The sequence below is a fragment of the Brassica napus genome, unplaced genomic scaffold, assembly GCF_020379485.1.
Source record: "Brassica napus cultivar Da-Ae unplaced genomic scaffold, Da-Ae ScsIHWf_423;HRSCAF=653, whole genome shotgun sequence".
In the NCBI taxonomy this organism is placed as follows: domain Eukaryota; kingdom Viridiplantae; phylum Streptophyta; class Magnoliopsida; order Brassicales; family Brassicaceae; genus Brassica; species Brassica napus.
The window spans coordinates 128,201-146,528 of record NW_026016502.1 but is presented as its reverse complement, the minus strand read 5'-3'; the positions used below and the strand labels follow the sequence as shown (position 1 = coordinate 146,528).

The window sequence follows — 18,328 nt, the reverse complement described above, 5'->3', positions numbered from 1 at the left end:
TTGTAACACCCTCGTAAATATTTCGATGTAAACTCCACGTAACATTTCGATGTAAAGACCACGTAAAATCTTCGATGTAAAAGACTCGTAATTATTTTCGACGGTAATCAGTTGTAAATGTTTACGTCGAGCCTACATCGACGTTTCGTTTTATAATATATTTTGAATATTATTTTTAACCTCAAATATATATATATATAAATTTGAATTTATTTAAAATTCTGAATTTTAAATAATTTTAATTTTAAAACGAAATATGAAAATAAAAAACATTTATAAAAAAGCATTTAAAAGTCATAATATTTAAATTCATAATACAAACCGAAAATATTAAAAAAACTACATATCATCGAAGTAGTCGGTGGGGTTGCTCGGCTGTTGACGGGTTGGATCGGACTCTTGGGGATCTCGTACTGGCAACCCAAGAGCGGCTCGTCTCTGACTCAACATTCTCTGCATAACCGGGTTTCCCACGGCCATCACGTCTAGCAAATCCTCAAGAGAGTCTAAACGAACCTGCTGGCTATCCATTCGAGCTTTCATCTGAGAAGTCTCTTCATCCCGTCTCGAAGTGTATGACGAAGTTGCCCTTGCAACTTGGTTAACGGAGCCTATACCGACTATTCGGCCCTTCTTTCTAGGAGCCAGCTATAAAATTAAAACATATATTAATATAGTTATTAAAAATAATGAAAAAAAAATTTTAGTTGTACTACCTCTTCGAAGATTCGGTCGGCTTCTTCGGTGGACAATGTGACGGGTAATCCATCGGGAGACTCCTGAGTTAGTTGCGTCTCCCGTTCTTCAATCCGAGTAGCCACTGCTTGAGCGAGTTTCTCTGATGCAGGATCCACAAAAACTCCGTCGGATGTGGCGTGAGTCATCTTGAATAGGTCAGACAGAGATGGTAAGACTCCCGTCTTCTCCAACTACAAAAAAAAAATATTAAAAGTTATATTAATTGAATATTTTAAAATAAATATTTAAAAACAAAACTTACAACGTCTAGACGGATGCCTGCATGTGGTTTTTGGCCGGTTCTGTGAAGCATGGGCAAATTACCATCTTTATCCTTCGTTCTTCGAGAAGCCGAGCACGAATTGGCCTTTTTGATCGAAGACGGGTGCTTCCAATAGGCGATGAGGCCATCCCACACATCCGTCGTGAGCTCAGTGGGCTTTCCCTCATACCCGTCGAGCTCCCACTTGTCCTTCCAATCGGAGACTGTGTTGCAGAGGCGGATCTTTGCTTTTGCAACGAATTCCGCCTTCACCATCTCGGTGATTCCCAAAGACCAATGCCACTTTTGCTGAAACACAAAAAATTTGAAAAAATTACAATTAATAATAATATTTAAAAAATATATACATATTTAAAAGTTAAAATTTAATTAAATTTAAAAATCTTACCGCAAACATTTTAAACCACGTGATCTTAACGTGATTTGGAGTCTTGCTCCAGTTCGGATATGCCCCGTCGTAGTAACCCTTAATCGTTTTCGAAACGCTCCGGCCAACACGGTTATTAGCCCCAAACCTGAAAGGAAAACAATTTAACCGTTAGAAAATAAAAATATTTTAAATTTTTATGTAATAAAAATTAATAACTTACCAATAAGTTCCTCGGGGTCTATCGGGGTCTAGAACATCCAAACCCTCTCGTCCGGGCTGGGCAAGCAAATCCTCTACCGTATATCTCGCGAATGGGGCATATGAAGGCACACGCAAATCCGGATGAACTGCACCTTCTGGGACAGGCTCAGGTGCAGCCGCTGGAGGAGGAGGTGGAGGCATATGCGGTGGAGGCATTTGCGGTGGAGGCATCTGCGGTGGAGGAGGACTCCAAGCAACTCTCTGAGAAGGCTGAGAGTCTGGAACTGCGGTGGAGGATGATGGACCAGAAGACGATGGACCGGAAGAAGATGTACCGGAACCATCGTCGCCAAACAAATCTCTATAACTAGGTGCTCTGGATTTTCTTCTAGGAGCCATCTAAAAAAAATTAAAATAAATTTTATCAGTTACGACATAATAAAAATATTATTCCGTTACCTAACTAATCACCTAAACTAATTACCTAACTAATCACCTAAACTAATTCCGTTACCTAACTAATCACCTAAACTAATTTAAAAAAAAAAAAAAGAGAGAGAAGAGAGAGTTTACCTTAGAGAGAGCAAAGGAATTTGGGAGGAATGAGCGAGGCAGCCTCGCTCTCGGCGTCCCCTTATATAGATTAGGATTCGTCGTAAAATCGACGTAAATTTACGACGAAATTACCAGGCCCGCGTTTTTCCATTTACGACGAATTTACCAGGCCCGTGTTTTTTAATTTACGACGAAATTACCAGGCCCGTGTTTTTCGAGTTACGACGAAATTACCAGGCCCGCGTTTTTCCATTTACGACGAAATTACGACGCTTAACCCTAAACACCGAGAATGAAATCCCTAAACCCCAAAGTGACATATCATCTAACATCATATCTTATATCATACTACTTCTTACTCTTTCTTTTAGAAAATGTTACAATAGAGAAATCCAACATTTGATACATATATTACATCACTCTAAATCGTTTTCGTTCTCATCACTATCATTACAATCATCATCGTCGCTTCTCTCGAACTCGTCTTCACGTGCTTCATCTGTCGCATCTTCGGGAATATCTTCATATTGAAAGTTTTGCGGGTCGATCAAAAGGATTTCATCAGTTGGTTGTTCTGGTACCTCAACTTCAGTGATAGCGTCTTCTTCTTGCAAGGGCGGTTCTTCTCCAACGACAATGCGTCCACGAGGTGTAACTTTGATAGCAGTTACCCAGTTTATCCCGGAAGTTCGAAGCCGAGGATAAGGAAGGAAGCTAACTTGCTCGGCTTGTGAAGCTAAAATGAAAGGCTCAAATTTGTTGTATCTTCTCCCAAAATTGACATCCACAACACCAAATTTGTTATACCGAATCCCTCGGTTCACAACAGGATCGAACCATTCACATTTGAAGAGGACGCATTTTAGCTTCAATAACCCCGGAAATTCCACTTCAATAATCTCCTGCAATATCCCGTAAAAGTCTGTTTCACCTTTCACACATATTCCGTAGTTACTCGTTGCCCGATGTCTCCCATACTCGTATGTGTGAAAGGTAAATCCTCGTGTGAAATACATAGGTGATGTGGTGACCTTTGCAACTGGACCTTGAACCAATTCATGAAACCATACGGGATAATAAGGATCGTCATAATCAACCTGCAAAAAACATATATATATTCTTAAACACTTACTTAATTAATATAATAGTATGAGATATATTACCTGTGATTTTAACCACTTGACAAAGTGCTTATCTTTACGTGTATCCACATCAGTTGCAGATATTCCTGGTATTGCTTCTTCAACTTGAGATACAAACATCCTGCAAATTGAACAAATAATCAAATCATACATAATTAACTTCAATTCATATAATTAACATTCACAAAAAATTTACCTTTCAAAGTAACGGGTCATTGCATCCTCGCAGTTGAGCAGAATATAAGTGTGGGCACTATGTTTATCTTCTTCACATGACCACCATACTTCTTTCGTTTTACCACCAAACCGTCCAATTTCGCAGAAAATGTCAGGAACACCATCAATTGGATATGATGTCGGTACTCCACCATCATCATATCTTCTAGGAACTCTTTTTCTCGTACGAACAGTTGGAGCAAAGTAGTATGATGTGAAGTTAGATGTTTCGGCTGTCAAACTCCCTGCAACTATTGAACCTTCTACCTTTGCAAGATTTCTTGCTTTCCCCTTCAAATGTTTCATCTGTCGCTCATACGGATACATCCATCCGTTGTGAACAGGTCCACGAAGCAATGCTTCATACGGTAGGTGGACAACTAGATGCTCCATGACGTCAAAAAATGAAGGAGGAAATATCTTCTCCAGGTTGCACAATATGATCGGAATGTTCTGATGAAGTTGTTCGATGACTTCTTCTTTGAACGTACGTGTGCTAAGATCTCTGAAAAATGCTCCGATGGCTGTATATTTTAAAAGGAATCAAATTAATAACATTTCGTAACATAGGTATATATATAAATTTATAATTACCTGCAAGTGCTTCGTGGACATTTGCTGGAAGGAGCTCGGCAAAAGCAAATGGAAGCAGTCGTTGCATAAACACATGACAATCATGACTTTTCATTCCGGAGAACTTTTGACCTCGTTCAATACATCTTGACATATTTGAAACATAACCATCAGGAAACTTAACTTCCGATGCAACCCAGTCAAACAAGGTTGTTTTCGCTGCTGATGACAACCGGAAGATGGGAACAGGAACGTTTCCATTGCTCTTGATATGTAACTCACTTCTTGAGCAAATATCAGGTAAGTCCATCCTTGACTTTTTGTTATCTTTTGTCTTCCCAGGGACGTTAAGTAATGTATTCATGATGTTCTCAAAAAAGTTCTTCTCGATATGCATGACATCCAGATTGTGGCGTAAGAGAAGATCCTTCCAATACGGTAGCTCCCAAAATATACTCTTCTTATGCCAATTGTGAGATACACCATACCCATCAGGCATATTTCCAGGAACATGCCAATTTCCTCCAACCTTAACTGTTTCCTGAGCTCCGTAATAATCAATGTCCGCTTCGATCTGCTGGCCGGTGAGATATGGAGGAGGACTGTCTCTGACAATTTTTTTGTGTCGAAACAATGTCTTGTTTCTTCTGTACGGATGGGCAAGTGGAAGAAACCGACGATGACAATCAAACCAACAACTCTTCCTACCATTCTTCAGTTGAAAAGCATCCGTGGATCCAAGACAATACGGACAAGATAATCTTCCATGTGTTGTCCAGCCAGACAACATCCCATAAGCAGGGAAATCACTTATCGTCCACATCAGAACTGCTCGCATCGTAAAATTGGTTTTCAAGGAACAATCGTACGTCCTCACCCCTTCTGACCACAATTGCTTTAGCTCTTCTATCAACGGTTGAAGAAAAACATCAAGAGACCGTTTTGGATGCTTCGGCCCTGGGATTAATATGGTCAAAAATAGAAATTCTTGTTCCATGCACATATCCGGCGGTAAATTATACGGCGTAAGAATGACTGGCCACAAAGAATATTGTCTACCAGACATTCCAAATGGACTAAATCCATCGGTGCATAACCCAAGATAGACATTCCGAATATTTGTAGCAAAATCTCCGTGTACCTTGTTGAAATGTTTCCACGCTCTTGCGTCTGATGGATGTGCAACCTCACCATCTCTCTGGACATGTTCGGCATGCCACCTCATCGACGCAGCAGTCCTCTCAGATTGATATAATCTTTTCAATCTGTCTGTAATTGGTAGGTACCACATCCTTTGGTACGGTACCCTATTCCTCCCACGGCCTTGCGGTTTGAATCGTGGTTTTTTGCAGAATCGACACTCTTCTAACTTGTCATCTTCCTTCCAGTAGATCATGCAGTTGTCGATGCAAACATCAATCATCTCCGAGGGTAACCCAAGACTATAAACCAATTTCTGAATCTCATAATAAGATTCAGCAGACACGTTGTCTTCTGGCAAATACTCTTTAAACAACTCCGCCCATGCATCCATGCAATTCTCAGGTAAATTATGATCCGTTTTAATATTCATCATCCTAGCTGCTAGAGACAATTTAGAGAGACCTTCTCTACAACCAGTGTAGATTGGTTGATTTGCAGCATCTAGCATTTCATAAAATCTTTTTGCATCCAAATTAGGTTCTTCTACATTTCCAGTTCCATCTGCTATTGTTGTAGTTGTTTCTAAAAATGCATCACTAATCATATCTTGAACCCTATCATGATCTACCATCTGCTCCTCTTGATGATAATTATATTCATTATGCACATGATTCGGTTCTTCATTATGATGAGCATCCTCAAAATTAGCATTACTACTACTAGCTTCATTTCCCCCATAACCCTCTCCATGTTGATACCAAATGTAATACTGTGGTGTAAATCCTCTGTTTACTAAATGATTCCATACAGTTTCACTACGTGCAAATTTCGAATTTTTGCATTTTGAACAGGGGCAGAACATCTTACCGCTTTCCTGCGTGATCGGTGTACAGCCCGCCTGGTGCATGAATGTCTCTAGCCCGTTCAGAAATGCATTCGTCACTCTCCCGTCGGAATCTTTGTGCAAATACATCCAACTTCGTAACTCGTAAATACTACCGCCACCGACCATTTTTTCTACTATTTTTTTTTAAATTTTTTTTTTCCGTTTGTGTCTTGTGAGGAAGAGAGTTGTGTGTTGTGAGGAAGAGAGTTGTGGGAAATGACATATATATAGAGAAATTTTCGAGTTGGGTAGTTGAAATATAACAACGATTTTACAAGGGAAAGTTTACATGGATTTTACATAGTTTTTTTACAACGACTTTACAACGAAACTCGATAAGTTTTTCACCTAAATATAACGGTAACATGATTCGTTGTAATATCGATGTAAAATTTCATTTTCGACGTACTTACGTCGTAATATTACATGGCGTTTACGACGAAATTTGGTTTCGTCGTAATTGCGTTGTTACCCCACCAATTACTATTTCTAAAACAACGATAAGGAACCTGTGTCGTTCGTCTGTCTGCCAATTCAGTGGAACGACAAGGAGAAAGTGGACGGAAGTGCAGCTGGTTTGTACTTGAGAGGAACCTTTGACGATGGTCGGAGGTTTCACTCAAGTATAAACCAACTTCACTTCCCTCCATTTTCTCCTTATCGCTCTACTGAATTGGCAGACAGACGAATGACTCATGTTCGTTATCGTTATCTTCGAAATAGTAATTGGTGGTTCGAGAAGAAGAGAGTTGTGTGTTGTGAGGAAGAGAGTTGTGTGTTGTGAGGAAGAGAGTTGTGGGAAATGACATATATATAGAGAAATATGGTAAGTTTTACATGGATTTTACATGGAAAATTTACAACGCGTTTACAACGAACTTAGGTAAGTTAAAGCACTTTCAATACACGTTTTCACCTTTATGTAACGGTAACATGATTCGTTGTAATGTCGATGTAACGTTTACAACTATTTTGCATTCCACGTACTTTCGTCGTAAACTTACATTAACTTTACGACGAATACATTTCGTCGTAAATTACCATCGAGTTTACGACGAAATCATGTCGCGTCGTAATTGCGTTGTAAAGCTTATGTAAATTTACGAGGAAATAATTTCCTCGTAAAATGCCGTTGTTACTGCTACGTTTTCTTGTAGTGATTGTAAATTTTTTTTGGGGTAAAATATTGTAAAAGTTGTAAGAAAATATAATGAAAATGGTGTTATTTATAAGATATTAAATATATTAATAATTTGTGGCAAAATTATTTACTAGTCATAAAAGAAAAAAAAAAAAAAAGGGGGGTGAATATCAATCACCAAATGTGTAAACGGATATTACTGCATGTGGCAAATCTGCTTTTTCTTTTGTAGAAAAAAAAACAAAAAAAAAAATCTGAACTGAAGGCTGAATGGCATTTCAAATGCAATTCTCCTACATAAGCAGATGATCTGCGCTTCTTTGACTCTCCCACTCATTCATAATCTAAAAGCTTTCTCTAGTCCGAACTAAATGGCGGGAGCTCTAGGATTACACGTCATCACTACACAGCTTCCGATTGCGTTTATCTCCGCTACCAAACAGACCTTTAGGAGAGCTTCTGTGATCAGATGCGCCGCCAACCCACCGAATAAACGGTACACCATAGCGGTGCTTCCCGGCGATGGCGTCGGCAATGAAGTCATCCCCGTCGCCGTGGACGCTCTTCGTCTAGCTGGATCGCTCGAAGGTTCCTTCTCTCTCTCTCATGACGCCAAAATTGCTTGACCTTCGAACTGTATTCACGGAAGATTCAAACTTTGATGTCTCTTTGCATCATCAATACATGTATCAGGGCTAGATTTGAGGTTCGAGGAGCTGCCCATAGGAGGTGCTGCTTTGGAACTCGTCGGAGTTCCACTACCGGAGGAAACATTGAGAAAGGCAAAGCAGTCGGATGCTGTTCTTCTCGGGGCTGTTGGATGGCACGTGCTCATCATAGTTTATTTGTTTTTTTTTTTTTGATAAACAGTAATAGTTTAAGTTTTTTATTTTTTATTTATTGGGATTGAAGGCCGAAATGGGATAACAGTCCGAAGCATTTGAAGCCTATAACGGCGCTGTTGCAGCTTCGTGCGGGTCTTGAAGTGTTTTCCAATTTAAGGCCCATCACTGTGTTCCCTCAGGTATCTCACAGACACATCATTGTTCATCACTGTTTCGGTAATTTGATCTTCTTTGAACTTTGGGACGTGTCTCTCAGCTGGTTGATTCGACGTATCTGAGAAAAGACACGGCCGAAGGGGTTGACATTATGATCATCCGGGAGCTTACTGGAGGTCAGTCACCATTGTTATTCACATAGAGACAGAGATTTGCTTTTCGTTATGAAAGATGGTGTCTTTCTTTTGCTGAAAATAGGTATTTACAATGCGCACCCTCGGGGGTTTACCACTAATGAACAAGGTGACGAAGTTGGCTTTTGCACTGAGTCCTACTCTGCAAGTGAGGTATACTGTTTTTGTTGATTTTTTTTTTGTCTTCTTGCAAAAAGTTTACATGTTGTCTTGTTAACTGAGGAGCTGGTCAATAAATATCATGCTGGTTCTGCTTAGGTTGATCACATTGCTCGTGTTGCATTTGATATTGCCAAGCAACGGCGCAGTAAACTTTGCTCTGTTGACAAGGCTACTATCCTTGAGGTAAAAAACTCTTGTTATTTGCATAAAACTTCTACTAGCTGAATAATAAAAACAATGAGATAGATTCATAATTCATGCTTTTTCTTAAACCTTCTCTGAGAGCAGGGATCAATGTTGTGGAGGAAAAGAGTCACAGCAATGGGCTTAGAGTATCCCGAGGTTGAAGTGAGTCATTTGCTTATTGACACCGCTGCGATGGATCTTGTTCGGTACCCAAGACAGGTTTTCTTTTAGTAACACTTTTTTTTGGTTTGGTGATATCCTGTCTAGGCTACAATGATTCTTACAAATTGCGTTCAATCTTGTGATGTTTACAGTTCGATACCATTTTGACTGGAGTCATGTTTGGTGATATCCTCTCTGATCTTGCGGCCATGATTCCTGGAAGTGTAGGATTGCTTCCATCTGCTGCCCTTGGTGATTCAGTATGATTCAAATCCTGTTTTTTTTTCTCTTAATAGTGATCTCATTTTCTTGATAAAAGAATATTGGATTTCTCATATGCTGATGGGTTACAGGGACCTGGAATCTTTGAACCCGTGCATGGATCTGCACCTAAACACTACGGAAAGGTATACTCACAATCTTCATATATGTATATATAATATATATGATGCTGAATGTGAAAACCACTCCTGTGTATATAAGCATTTTCAACACATTGCGGACTGCAGGACACAGTGAACCCCTTGGCAGCTGTTCTATCAGCTGCAATGCTTTTCAGGTACGGACTGAAAGAGGAAAACGCTGCACAGAGGATCGAGAAGGCAGTTTCAGATGTCTTGGACCGCGGATTCAGAACTCGTGACATTCTCACTCCTGGAACGGTAAGTTATCCTTTCTTTTTTCTTTCTTTTTTCTAACCAAAATTGAAGATAATAAGGCAACTTGGTTTCTTGGACAGACATTGGTAGGTTGCAAGAGAATGGGAGAGGAGATACTGAGATCCCTTGATGCTAGAGTCTCTGTTTCAAACGGAAGTTTGGTTTAGCTTCAAATAAATTTCGATGTTTGTTTGTATCTGCTTAATCGTTCAAACAATGTAAAAGAGTATAAACTCAATTACGGGTTTTCAATCCGGATATCGGTTCGGTTTATGTTCGGTTTTTTTTCGGTTTTCGGTATTTCGGTTAGTAAAATATAACCACCATTCTAAATCCATATTTACTTCATATTTATTTCGGTTCGGTTTATATACGATTGGTTTTCGGTTTATTCGGTATTATACCAAAAAACATAATTATTTAGTTTGAGATCATATTATATGAATTTTAGAGTCATATTGTCAACACAGTCATTTATTAAAAATATATTACATGTTCAAATAAATGAACAAAAAAGTAAAAATGTTTCTACCATCAAATAAAATAATCAAATCTATAACTAAAATCAAAGCTTGAAATTTTAAAAATAAAAATATGAAACAAAACAGAAATATGAAAGAAACTTTTTTCCACTCTTCCCTATTTAGTGTTCATTAAAATCATGCTTTTCAATTGAACACGAAACTCTGTTTGTTTACAGATAAGAAAAAAGTTGTAAAAATTTTCCATTAATTATTGTCCATCAAATTTATAATCTTTATATTAATTTAGTGAAGACTAAAATAAAGCAAAAAGATCAAAAGAAGACTTAGAAAATAAGATGTCTGAATTGCGATGTATTGTTATTTAATTATAGTTCAAGTGTTTTACAAATTAATGTTCTTTATTATTATAAAATTATAGTAATAGTTATTAACACAAATTTAATTTATGTAACAAATAGATTTTCATGTATTGTTATAAAATAGATACATATTTACGTGTTTCTACTTTTAATCGGTTTTGTTCGGTTTATTCAGTTTAATCGGTTATATACCAAACCATATCCAAATTCTACGGTTTTTATAAAATTATATCCATTCGGTTTATATGGTATATACCAAAACCAAACCATATCGTCTATTTCGGTTCGGTACGGTTCGGTTTTACCATATTGAACAGCCCTAAACTCAATAGATGGTGGATATAAATGTTATTAATTAACAATGTAAGCAGTTCCATCAATAGTTAAGAAGTTGGGGGACCGATAATGAAAATTAAATAACTTACCAAAAGGACCCATAAATGCAAAAGACCTACTAAAGTCTCGAGTCTCAACATCCGAAACAAAGGCAATCCTGAAATGGCGGCGGCTCTGCAGACTAACATCCGACCGGTTAAGTTTCCGGCTACGTTCCGAGCTCTCACCAAACAATCTTCTCCCGCACCCTTTAGAGTGAGATGCGCCGCTGCTTCCCCCGGGAAAAAGAGATACAACATCACTCTCCTTCCCGGCGACGGAATCGGTCCGGAGGTCATCTCCATCGCTAAAAATGTGCTTCAGCAAGCTGGTTCCTTGGAAGGTTTCTCTCATTGGGGGTTTAGGATTTATTTGGATAATGTTTAGACGATTGAGTCTGTGATGTTTTATCAGGTCTGGAGTTTAGCTTCCAGGAAATGCCTGTAGGAGGGGCTGCTTTGGATTTGGTCGGAGTGCCTTTGCCTGAGGAGACCGTCTCTGCTGCTAAAGAATCAGATGCTGTGCTTCTTGGAGCCATTGGAGGGTATGCACGTTGGCTCTACTCTTTTTGTTGGTTCTGTGCTTACAGTGTTGGTGTGATTTCAGGTACAAATGGGATAAGAATGAAAAGCATCTGAAGCCTGAGACTGGGTTGCTTCAACTTCGGGCTGGTCTTAAAGTCTTTGCTAATCTGAGACCTGCTACTGTTCTTCCACAGGTAACCTTCTTCTTGTTCTTAGTCTCAGGAGTTCTCGGTAGCTTGTAGTTTCGTTTCCTGTGTGAAACTCAAGTTATCTTTCAGTTAGTGGATGCTTCGACCTTGAAGAGAGAGGTTGCAGAAGGTGTTGATCTGATGGTTGTTAGGGAGCTTACAGGAGGTATGTCTAGTAACTTGGTTGAGACTGATCTTAAATTTCTTGTCTTTCTCGTTCCATATTGGTATAGTATCTTTACAGTGTGTGATCATGTCTTATGGAAACAGGTATTTACTTTGGAGTGCCAAGGGGCATTAAGACTAATGAAAATGGTGAGGAAGTTGGGTATAATACCGAGGTCTATGCTGCTCACGAGGTACTCTATTAAAAACCTTGATGCAGTTTTTTGCGGACTGATTCAGAACCTCCTCTCTTGTTAAGTACCTGGGACAGATGTAATAAAGCGTTTATTATGTTCCTCAGATTGATAGAATTGCTCGTGTTGCCTTCGAGACTGCTAGGAAACGGCGTGGCAAGCTGTGTTCTGTTGACAAAGCTAATGTCTTGGATGTATGGTTACATTGTTTTCTTCTTGAAATGCTTATGTGACGCAAAGAACACGAGAATTTAATGCAATTTTCTCTTATGCAGGCATCGATTTTATGGAGGAGACGAGTAACAGCACTAGCCGCTGAATATCCTGATGTTGAACTGTCACATATGTATGTTGACAATGCTGCCATGCAGCTTGTTCGTGACCCCAAACAGGTACTTATATTTGCCAAACTAGTCAGCATTTGATAGCGCCTTGATGTTCTAAATTCTTACAGTGGTTTGGTCGTTTCTTAAATGCAGTTTGACACCATTGTTACAAACAACATTTTTGGTGATATATTATCCGATGAAGCGTCGATGATCACAGGAAGCATCGGCATGCTTCCCTCTGCTAGTCTCAGTGATTCGGTATGATATGAAATGATCTCATCTTTGAGCGTGCAGCAGTATGATCACTTCTGAACAACAAAAAACTCTGCTCTACTTATTACAGGGACCTGGACTCTTTGAACCTATACATGGTTCTGCACCTGATATTGCTGGACAGGTCCTCCTAACTCTATTTCTGTTCTTCCCCAGTATCAGAACTACTTATATATATGCCAAAAATGAAGAGCTAAACTTATGCATATTCTTTGAATTTTTCAGGATAAAGCAAACCCGTTGGCAACCATCCTCAGCGCTGCAATGCTTCTGAAATACGGACTTGGAGAGGAGAAGGCAGCTAAGAGAATTGAAGACGCTGTGTTGGGTGCTCTGAACAAAGGATTCAGAACAGGAGACATCTACTCCGCAGGAACTGTAATTTTCTCGAACTAATCATTATCACCTTTTGCTTTGAACATTCATCAGATCAGAGTTTGGTGTTTGTAAAGCTAAACAAGCAGGCAATAGTAATCAATACTTATGTTGTTCGTCTTTTTGGAATCAGAAACTTGTGGGCTGCAAGGAGATGGGAGAGGAAGTTCTGAAGTCAGTGGATTCCCACGTTCAAGCTTCTGTTTAATCATCTGTATAACTTTGAAGAGAAACTTTTTTATCATTTTCCAACAATAAGTGAGAGTCTCAGTTTCATCAGCCACAGTGTGTGTGATGTTAATGTTATTGGACGTATTTGATCACATTGAAACTTTTGACGTGCTTTTCTGTAAAATAAACATCCTGGTGGAGTTAAGACGAAAAACAAAATATATCCTGGCTGGAGTCAATGACGTGTCAGAGTTTCACTGGAAAATAAATATATTAAGGCTTGCTAGCGAGAGATCTCCGTAGTAAATAAACGAAACTCGTCTCTTTTCTTAGGCGGCAAGTGTTTGTTAGTAGTCTCGCGTGATGATGCCCTCAACTTCAACCTTAATCGCCGGGGAAGATTCGGTCGTTCCACCGCTGGCAAGTGTTTCCGGCGAATCGTCGCTCTCCGATATGACTCAGACAGTTCATTTTTCCTCTGGAAACCCTAGGATCGGAGAGACTCGCGGCGTCATGCATCTATTTCCCGACGATGCCGTTTCGCCGTCGTCTTCTTCTTCTTCCTCTTCGATTCTCCCTGTAAGATTTCTTCAAATCCGCCCTTCTTTCGTATGATTGCATCGATTTATCTCCGATTTGAATCTGGAATGATGTTATTGTCGTTTAGATTGGGAGGAACCCTCTTGTTTGCGTTCTTGGTGTGCCGAACCATATGACGTACGCAGATTTTTGCCAGTTCTGCGGCTCCTTCATCCAGCACATACTCGAAATGCGAACTGTGAGGTAAGAAGATCACTCTCTTCTTTTTCTAAATTGTGAACTACTGTATTTGGTTCTGAAAAGTTAGTTTCTTTACTTGCTTTTCATCTTTACAGGAATGATGGGATTGAAAATAGATATAACATTTTGATAAGGTTTGATAGTCAAGAGTCTGCCGATACATACTACCAGCATTTTAGAGGGAAACGATTCAACTCACTTGAGGTATGGTTTTGTTTTGAGAGACGCCCTAAGGCTGATCTAAAATTACATCTTTTCTTTGTGATTGATTTGCTGTTGCCAATTTTTTTTGCAGGAAGAGGTGTGTCGTTTGCTTTTTACTCTAGATGTTCAGTTTACTGGTTATAGTGGATCTATTGACCATACTCAGCCTTCTTCTGCTGGCCCAGTTGAGCAACCTACTTGCCCAGTTTGTCTTGGTAAGGTTTTAACCGGAGTTATTAACTTTGATATGGCTTAATCTATAGCCCTACGAAGTGCAAACTTCGTTGATGGTATAAAGATTGACAATATCGTCAGTGTCATATGTTGAATACGTTTGGTTTCGTTAATATTCTGAACCTTTTGTGATATATGTTCATGTTTCAGAGAGATTGGACCAAGACACTGGTGGTATTCTAACAACTATGTGCAATCATTCATTCCATTGTTCATGTATTTCTAATTGGCCAGATTCTTCTTGCCCAGTACGGTTCTTTTTTTCATTTTCATGCCAATTTTCGGACCCTCTGTCAATTTTCCTTATGTATCCTGATGTGGTGTTGTTTTTTGTTTTCAGGTTTGTCGATATTGCCAGCAGCAGCCTGAAAATTCAGTATGTTGTGTTTGCCAAACAACGGAGAATCTCTGGATGTGTGTTATCTGTGGGGTTGTTGGCTGCGGAAGGTATGGATTGCATTTTCTGCAATTAGCATGGAGCCCAGTGACAATTAATTATATTCTTGTTCTTGAGAACCATTTCTCGTTGTTAAATACTTATTGTAGGTACAAGGGAGCACATGCCAGAACGCACTGGGAGGAGACGGATCATTGCTATTCACTTGAGCTTGAAACACAGCGTGTTTGGGATTATGCTGGTGACAATTATGTTCACCGGCTTATTCAATCCAAAACTGATGGCAAGCTAGTAGAATTGAATTCTCACGGTAGTTTGAGCAAGGATGGTTGTGGAAGCTGTGAATATTCTGACAGTGGTATGACTGATGCTCTCTTGAACAGCAAAGTGGACATGGTATTGTTTTTGTTTCATGTTTTCACAATCCTCGTGTTCACCTTTAGAACTCTCAAGTTAATTTATTGCTGACTCATTTTTTTCATCTCCAAACCGCAGATCATCAGTGAGTACAACGAACTCCTCCAGGCACAACTAGAGAACCAAAAACAAGTAAGCACGCATACATTTCATGTCGCCATTACTACTAATCTTTAATTGTCTGACTTACAATTTGAAGTGTTTAATAATGTCTAGCAAATATATTAAGACTTCTTTTTTTGTTTGTTTCCTCGTTTGTCTCCCGTTAGTATTTTGAAAAATTGCTACAAAACGTCAAAGAGGAAACGGAACAGAAAGTCTCAGAAGCTGCGAACAAGGCAATAAGCCAGAGACTGCAGAAGCTGCAAGCCAGGCGTGACAGATGTTTCAAAGAGAAGCAATTTCTTGAAGATGTGAGTATACATATATAGGTTTCTCTTGCATATTGTTTTTTTTTTCAGTAGAGGAATGACTTATTTTTGTTCTCGTTCATATGTAGTTGAACGAAAACCTGATGAAAAATAAGGACGTATGGAGCACCAAGATTACAGAAATGGAAGAAAGGTATGTTGCATGTGGTGTGCATTAGGAACTAAGGATTTTAATTGTTTATTCGTCATAGATTAAACTAAGCTTGGACTTTTAGGGAGAAGAAGGCGGTTCAGGTGAAGGATGAAAAGATTGAGCGCTTGGAAGAACAGGTAAAGAAACATGTATAGTATAGACAATACAACCTACTGTGTCATTAAAGACAGTTACTAAACGTGTTTAATTGAGACTAACAGCTTGGAAAGCTAATGGCCCAAATGGATGGTGGTGAGAGTGAAGGATCAGAGTTAAAGGAGGAGGTCAAGGACGGTACTGTGTTGCCCATATCAGCCGATAGTACTACCACTTCGTGTGGGTCTGAGAAAGTTAAAAATGCGAGTAAAAACAAGAGTAACAGAAGAAAGGGTTGAAGACCTCCCTAAGCTGCTCGTAGTAGAGACTTAGATGTTGAAGCAATCTAGCTATTCGTGTTATGTGTGGTAATGAAAAGATCTGAAAGGAACGGTGGGATTATTCTTGTGTCAAATATGAAATATTGTATTTGATTAACAAAGTAAATCAGAGCTTGAAATCATACGCAACTGAAAATATATTTTACTAAAAGGCAAACTATTTTTTAATAATCTTTAAAATAGTAGGAGGTAGTCCTTATCCAACCGACCGACCTGTAGTGGGAATATAAAAAAGAAAGTAGTTCCGTTGATGAATAAACCGTCCCTTTCAGGTTCGCACTTGCTTTCTTCAACGTTGTTTCTGGTTAGATCAATTTTTCTCTTTGTTTGTTTTCAATAGCACGATTAGTTTCAGGCCTGGACTCATCTCTAGCAGGTATCCTTGGGGATCTATCTATCTTTTAGATTCTATGGATTATTATTTTCTTTATGTGTTTTGCTAGTATTTTCAACTTCCGTCTTATAACATATTTCCCTTTGAGATCACGTTTAGATAGAGGTCAACGCTTATTTTTGTTTCTTGGAAAGTTCCATCTGTGTTAATCAGTAACTTTTGAGTATATTCTTATGTGGGCGAGGTCAGCATAGTCTCTGTGTTCCCTTGCGGCGCTGTCTTCTTATTATAGTTCAAATGATAACTTCGTTTGTGCAATATCTATCTGTTGTAAGAATAATTATCTGCTGAAATGTTTCACTTCACAAGTTTCTCTATGCTTTTTTTCCTCTTTAGATCAAAAAGAGACAATGGAAGAGTTGCCAGACCATTTAGTTTGGGACATCTTCAAGAACCTTCACAAAACCAATGACAGAAACTCTCTTTCACTCTCTTGCAAGCGTTTCTACTCTCTAGACAACGAGCAAAGACAGTCTCTCCGGATTGGCTGCGGTTTAGTTCCTGCACCCGATGCCTTACTTTCTCTCTGCAAGAGGTTTCCAAATCTCTCCAAAGTAGAGATCGTTTACTCTGGTTGGATGTCAAAACTTGGCAAACAACTTGACGATCAAGGCCTTCTTCTCCTCTCCACCAACTGCCATTCGCTCTCTGATCTCACTCTTAGCTACTGCACTTTCATCACCGACGTTGGCATTCGTCATTTGTCTTCCTGTACAAAGCTTTCTTCTTTGAAATTGAACTTCGCTCCAAGAATCACTGGTTGTGGCGTGTTGTCGGTAGCTGTAGGGTGCAAGAAACTCAAGATATTGCATCTCATTCGATGCTTAAACGTGGCGAGCGTTGAGTGGTTGGAGTATTTCGGAAAGCTTGAGGTTCTTGAAGAGCTCTGTATCAAGAGCTGCAGAGGGGTTGGGGAAGGTGATTTAGTGAAGCTGGGAACTAGCTGGAGAAAGCTTCGAGTTCTGAAGTTTGAGGTAGACGCAAACTACAGGAACATGAAGGATTATGATCAGTTAGCTGCGGAGCGATGGCGGAAACAGTTGGTTCTCTGTGATAATCTTGTGGAGCTCAGCCTTGTGAACTGCGTCATAGCTCCAGGGAGAGGGCTCGCTTGTGTGCTGAGAAAGTGCAAGAGCCTGGAGAAACTTCATTTGGACATGTGTATTGGTGTCAGCGACTCGGACATCATAGCATTGGTCCAGGAAGCTAAACAACTCAGAAGCATCTCGCTACGTGTTCCTTCTGATTTCACTCTGCCTCTCTTAAACAACGCGACCATGAGATTAACCGATGAAAGTCTCAGTGCCATAGCTCAACACTGCTCAAAGCTCGAATCATTCAAGGTTTCGTTCTCAGACGGTGAGTTTCCTTCCCTCTTATCTTTCACCCTCCAGGGGATAATCACTCTGATCAAGAAATGCCCCATTAGAGAGCTTTCTCTTGACCATGTGTGCTCTTTCAACGACGTGGGCATGGAGGCTCTGTGTTCAGCTCAGAATCTAGAGATCTTGGAGCTTGTACACTGTCAGGAAGTGAGCGACGAGGGGTTGGTTTTGGTGAGCCAGTTTCCTTCCCTCACTGTGTTGAAACTATCCAAGTGTTTGGGAGTCACAGACGATGGACTGATACCACTTGCGAAGACTCACAGGCTGGAGTTGCTTGTGGTTGAAGATTGTCCTCAGGTTTCAAGAAAAGGTGTTAATGGTGCTGCAACATCTGTATCTTTTAGGCAAGACTTGTCATGGATGTATTGAGATTACATCATTCGCTTGAAAATATCATACATGTATATTACTGTTGTTGTGAACTGTGAAATCCCCCCCCCCCCCCCCCCCCCGGGATAGTTCTACT

The 18,328-nt window shown here is 39.6% G+C and overlaps 5 protein-coding genes across 7 annotated transcripts; 4 read left to right on the top strand and 1 right to left on the bottom strand.

Annotated features, from left to right (window-relative positions):
* Positions 1-1,257: 1,257 nt before the first annotated feature.
* On the bottom strand, positions 1,258-2,715 carry LOC125603925 (classical arabinogalactan protein 9-like). The gene is made up of 2 exons (XM_048774626.1): positions 2,166-2,715; positions 1,258-1,991 (listed from the first exon to the last, which is right to left on the bottom strand). The coding sequence occupies exon 2, from the start codon at positions 1,989-1,991 to the stop codon at positions 1,608-1,610; it is 384 nt and encodes a 127-aa protein (XP_048630583.1). The 5' UTR covers positions 2,166-2,715; the 3' UTR covers positions 1,258-1,607.
* A 4,751-nt stretch (positions 2,716-7,466) lies between these two features.
* Positions 7,467-9,885, top strand: LOC106398399 (3-isopropylmalate dehydrogenase 2, chloroplastic). Its single transcript, XM_013838963.3, has 11 exons — positions 7,467-7,836; positions 7,942-8,071; positions 8,161-8,272; positions 8,350-8,425; positions 8,508-8,596; positions 8,702-8,788; positions 8,894-9,010; positions 9,106-9,213; positions 9,307-9,360; positions 9,463-9,615; positions 9,693-9,885. The coding sequence occupies exons 1-11, from the start codon at positions 7,620-7,622 to the stop codon at positions 9,777-9,779; spliced, it is 1,230 nt and encodes a 409-aa protein (XP_013694417.2). The 5' UTR covers positions 7,467-7,619; the 3' UTR covers positions 9,780-9,885.
* A 1,018-nt stretch (positions 9,886-10,903) lies between these two features.
* On the top strand, positions 10,904-13,289 carry LOC125603915 (3-isopropylmalate dehydrogenase, chloroplastic). The gene is made up of 11 exons (XM_048774615.1): positions 10,904-11,174; positions 11,246-11,375; positions 11,438-11,549; positions 11,634-11,709; positions 11,814-11,902; positions 12,010-12,096; positions 12,178-12,294; positions 12,382-12,489; positions 12,575-12,628; positions 12,730-12,882; positions 13,013-13,289. The coding sequence occupies exons 1-11, from the start codon at positions 10,955-10,957 to the stop codon at positions 13,085-13,087; spliced, it is 1,221 nt and encodes a 406-aa protein (XP_048630572.1). The 5' UTR covers positions 10,904-10,954; the 3' UTR covers positions 13,088-13,289.
* A 36-nt stretch (positions 13,290-13,325) lies between these two features.
* On the top strand, positions 13,326-16,205 carry LOC125603914 (BRAP2 RING ZnF UBP domain-containing protein 2-like). Its single transcript, XM_048774614.1, has 12 exons — positions 13,326-13,629; positions 13,718-13,833; positions 13,926-14,034; positions 14,126-14,249; positions 14,419-14,516; positions 14,609-14,715; positions 14,815-15,061; positions 15,161-15,214; positions 15,352-15,495; positions 15,582-15,646; positions 15,729-15,783; positions 15,868-16,205. The coding sequence occupies exons 1-12, from the start codon at positions 13,414-13,416 to the stop codon at positions 16,039-16,041; spliced, it is 1,509 nt and encodes a 502-aa protein (XP_048630571.1). The 5' UTR covers positions 13,326-13,413; the 3' UTR covers positions 16,042-16,205.
* Positions 16,206-16,282: 77 nt separating this feature from the next.
* Positions 16,283-18,247, top strand: LOC111198053 (F-box/LRR-repeat protein 14). Of its 3 annotated transcripts, none has more exons than XM_022703583.2 (2): positions 16,283-16,355; positions 16,814-18,247. In XM_022703583.2, exons 1-2 carry the CDS (start codon positions 16,334-16,336, stop codon positions 18,229-18,231), a joined length of 1,440 nt encoding a protein of 479 aa, XP_022559304.2. In that variant the 5' UTR covers positions 16,283-16,333; the 3' UTR covers positions 18,232-18,247. The 3 variants fall into 3 exon arrangements, with proteins under 3 accessions (XP_022559304.2, XP_022559306.2, XP_022559307.2); XM_022703585.2 differs by having other exon boundaries at positions 16,309-16,459; XM_022703586.2 differs by having other exon boundaries at positions 16,343-16,387.
* Positions 18,248-18,328: the final 81 nt, after the last annotated feature.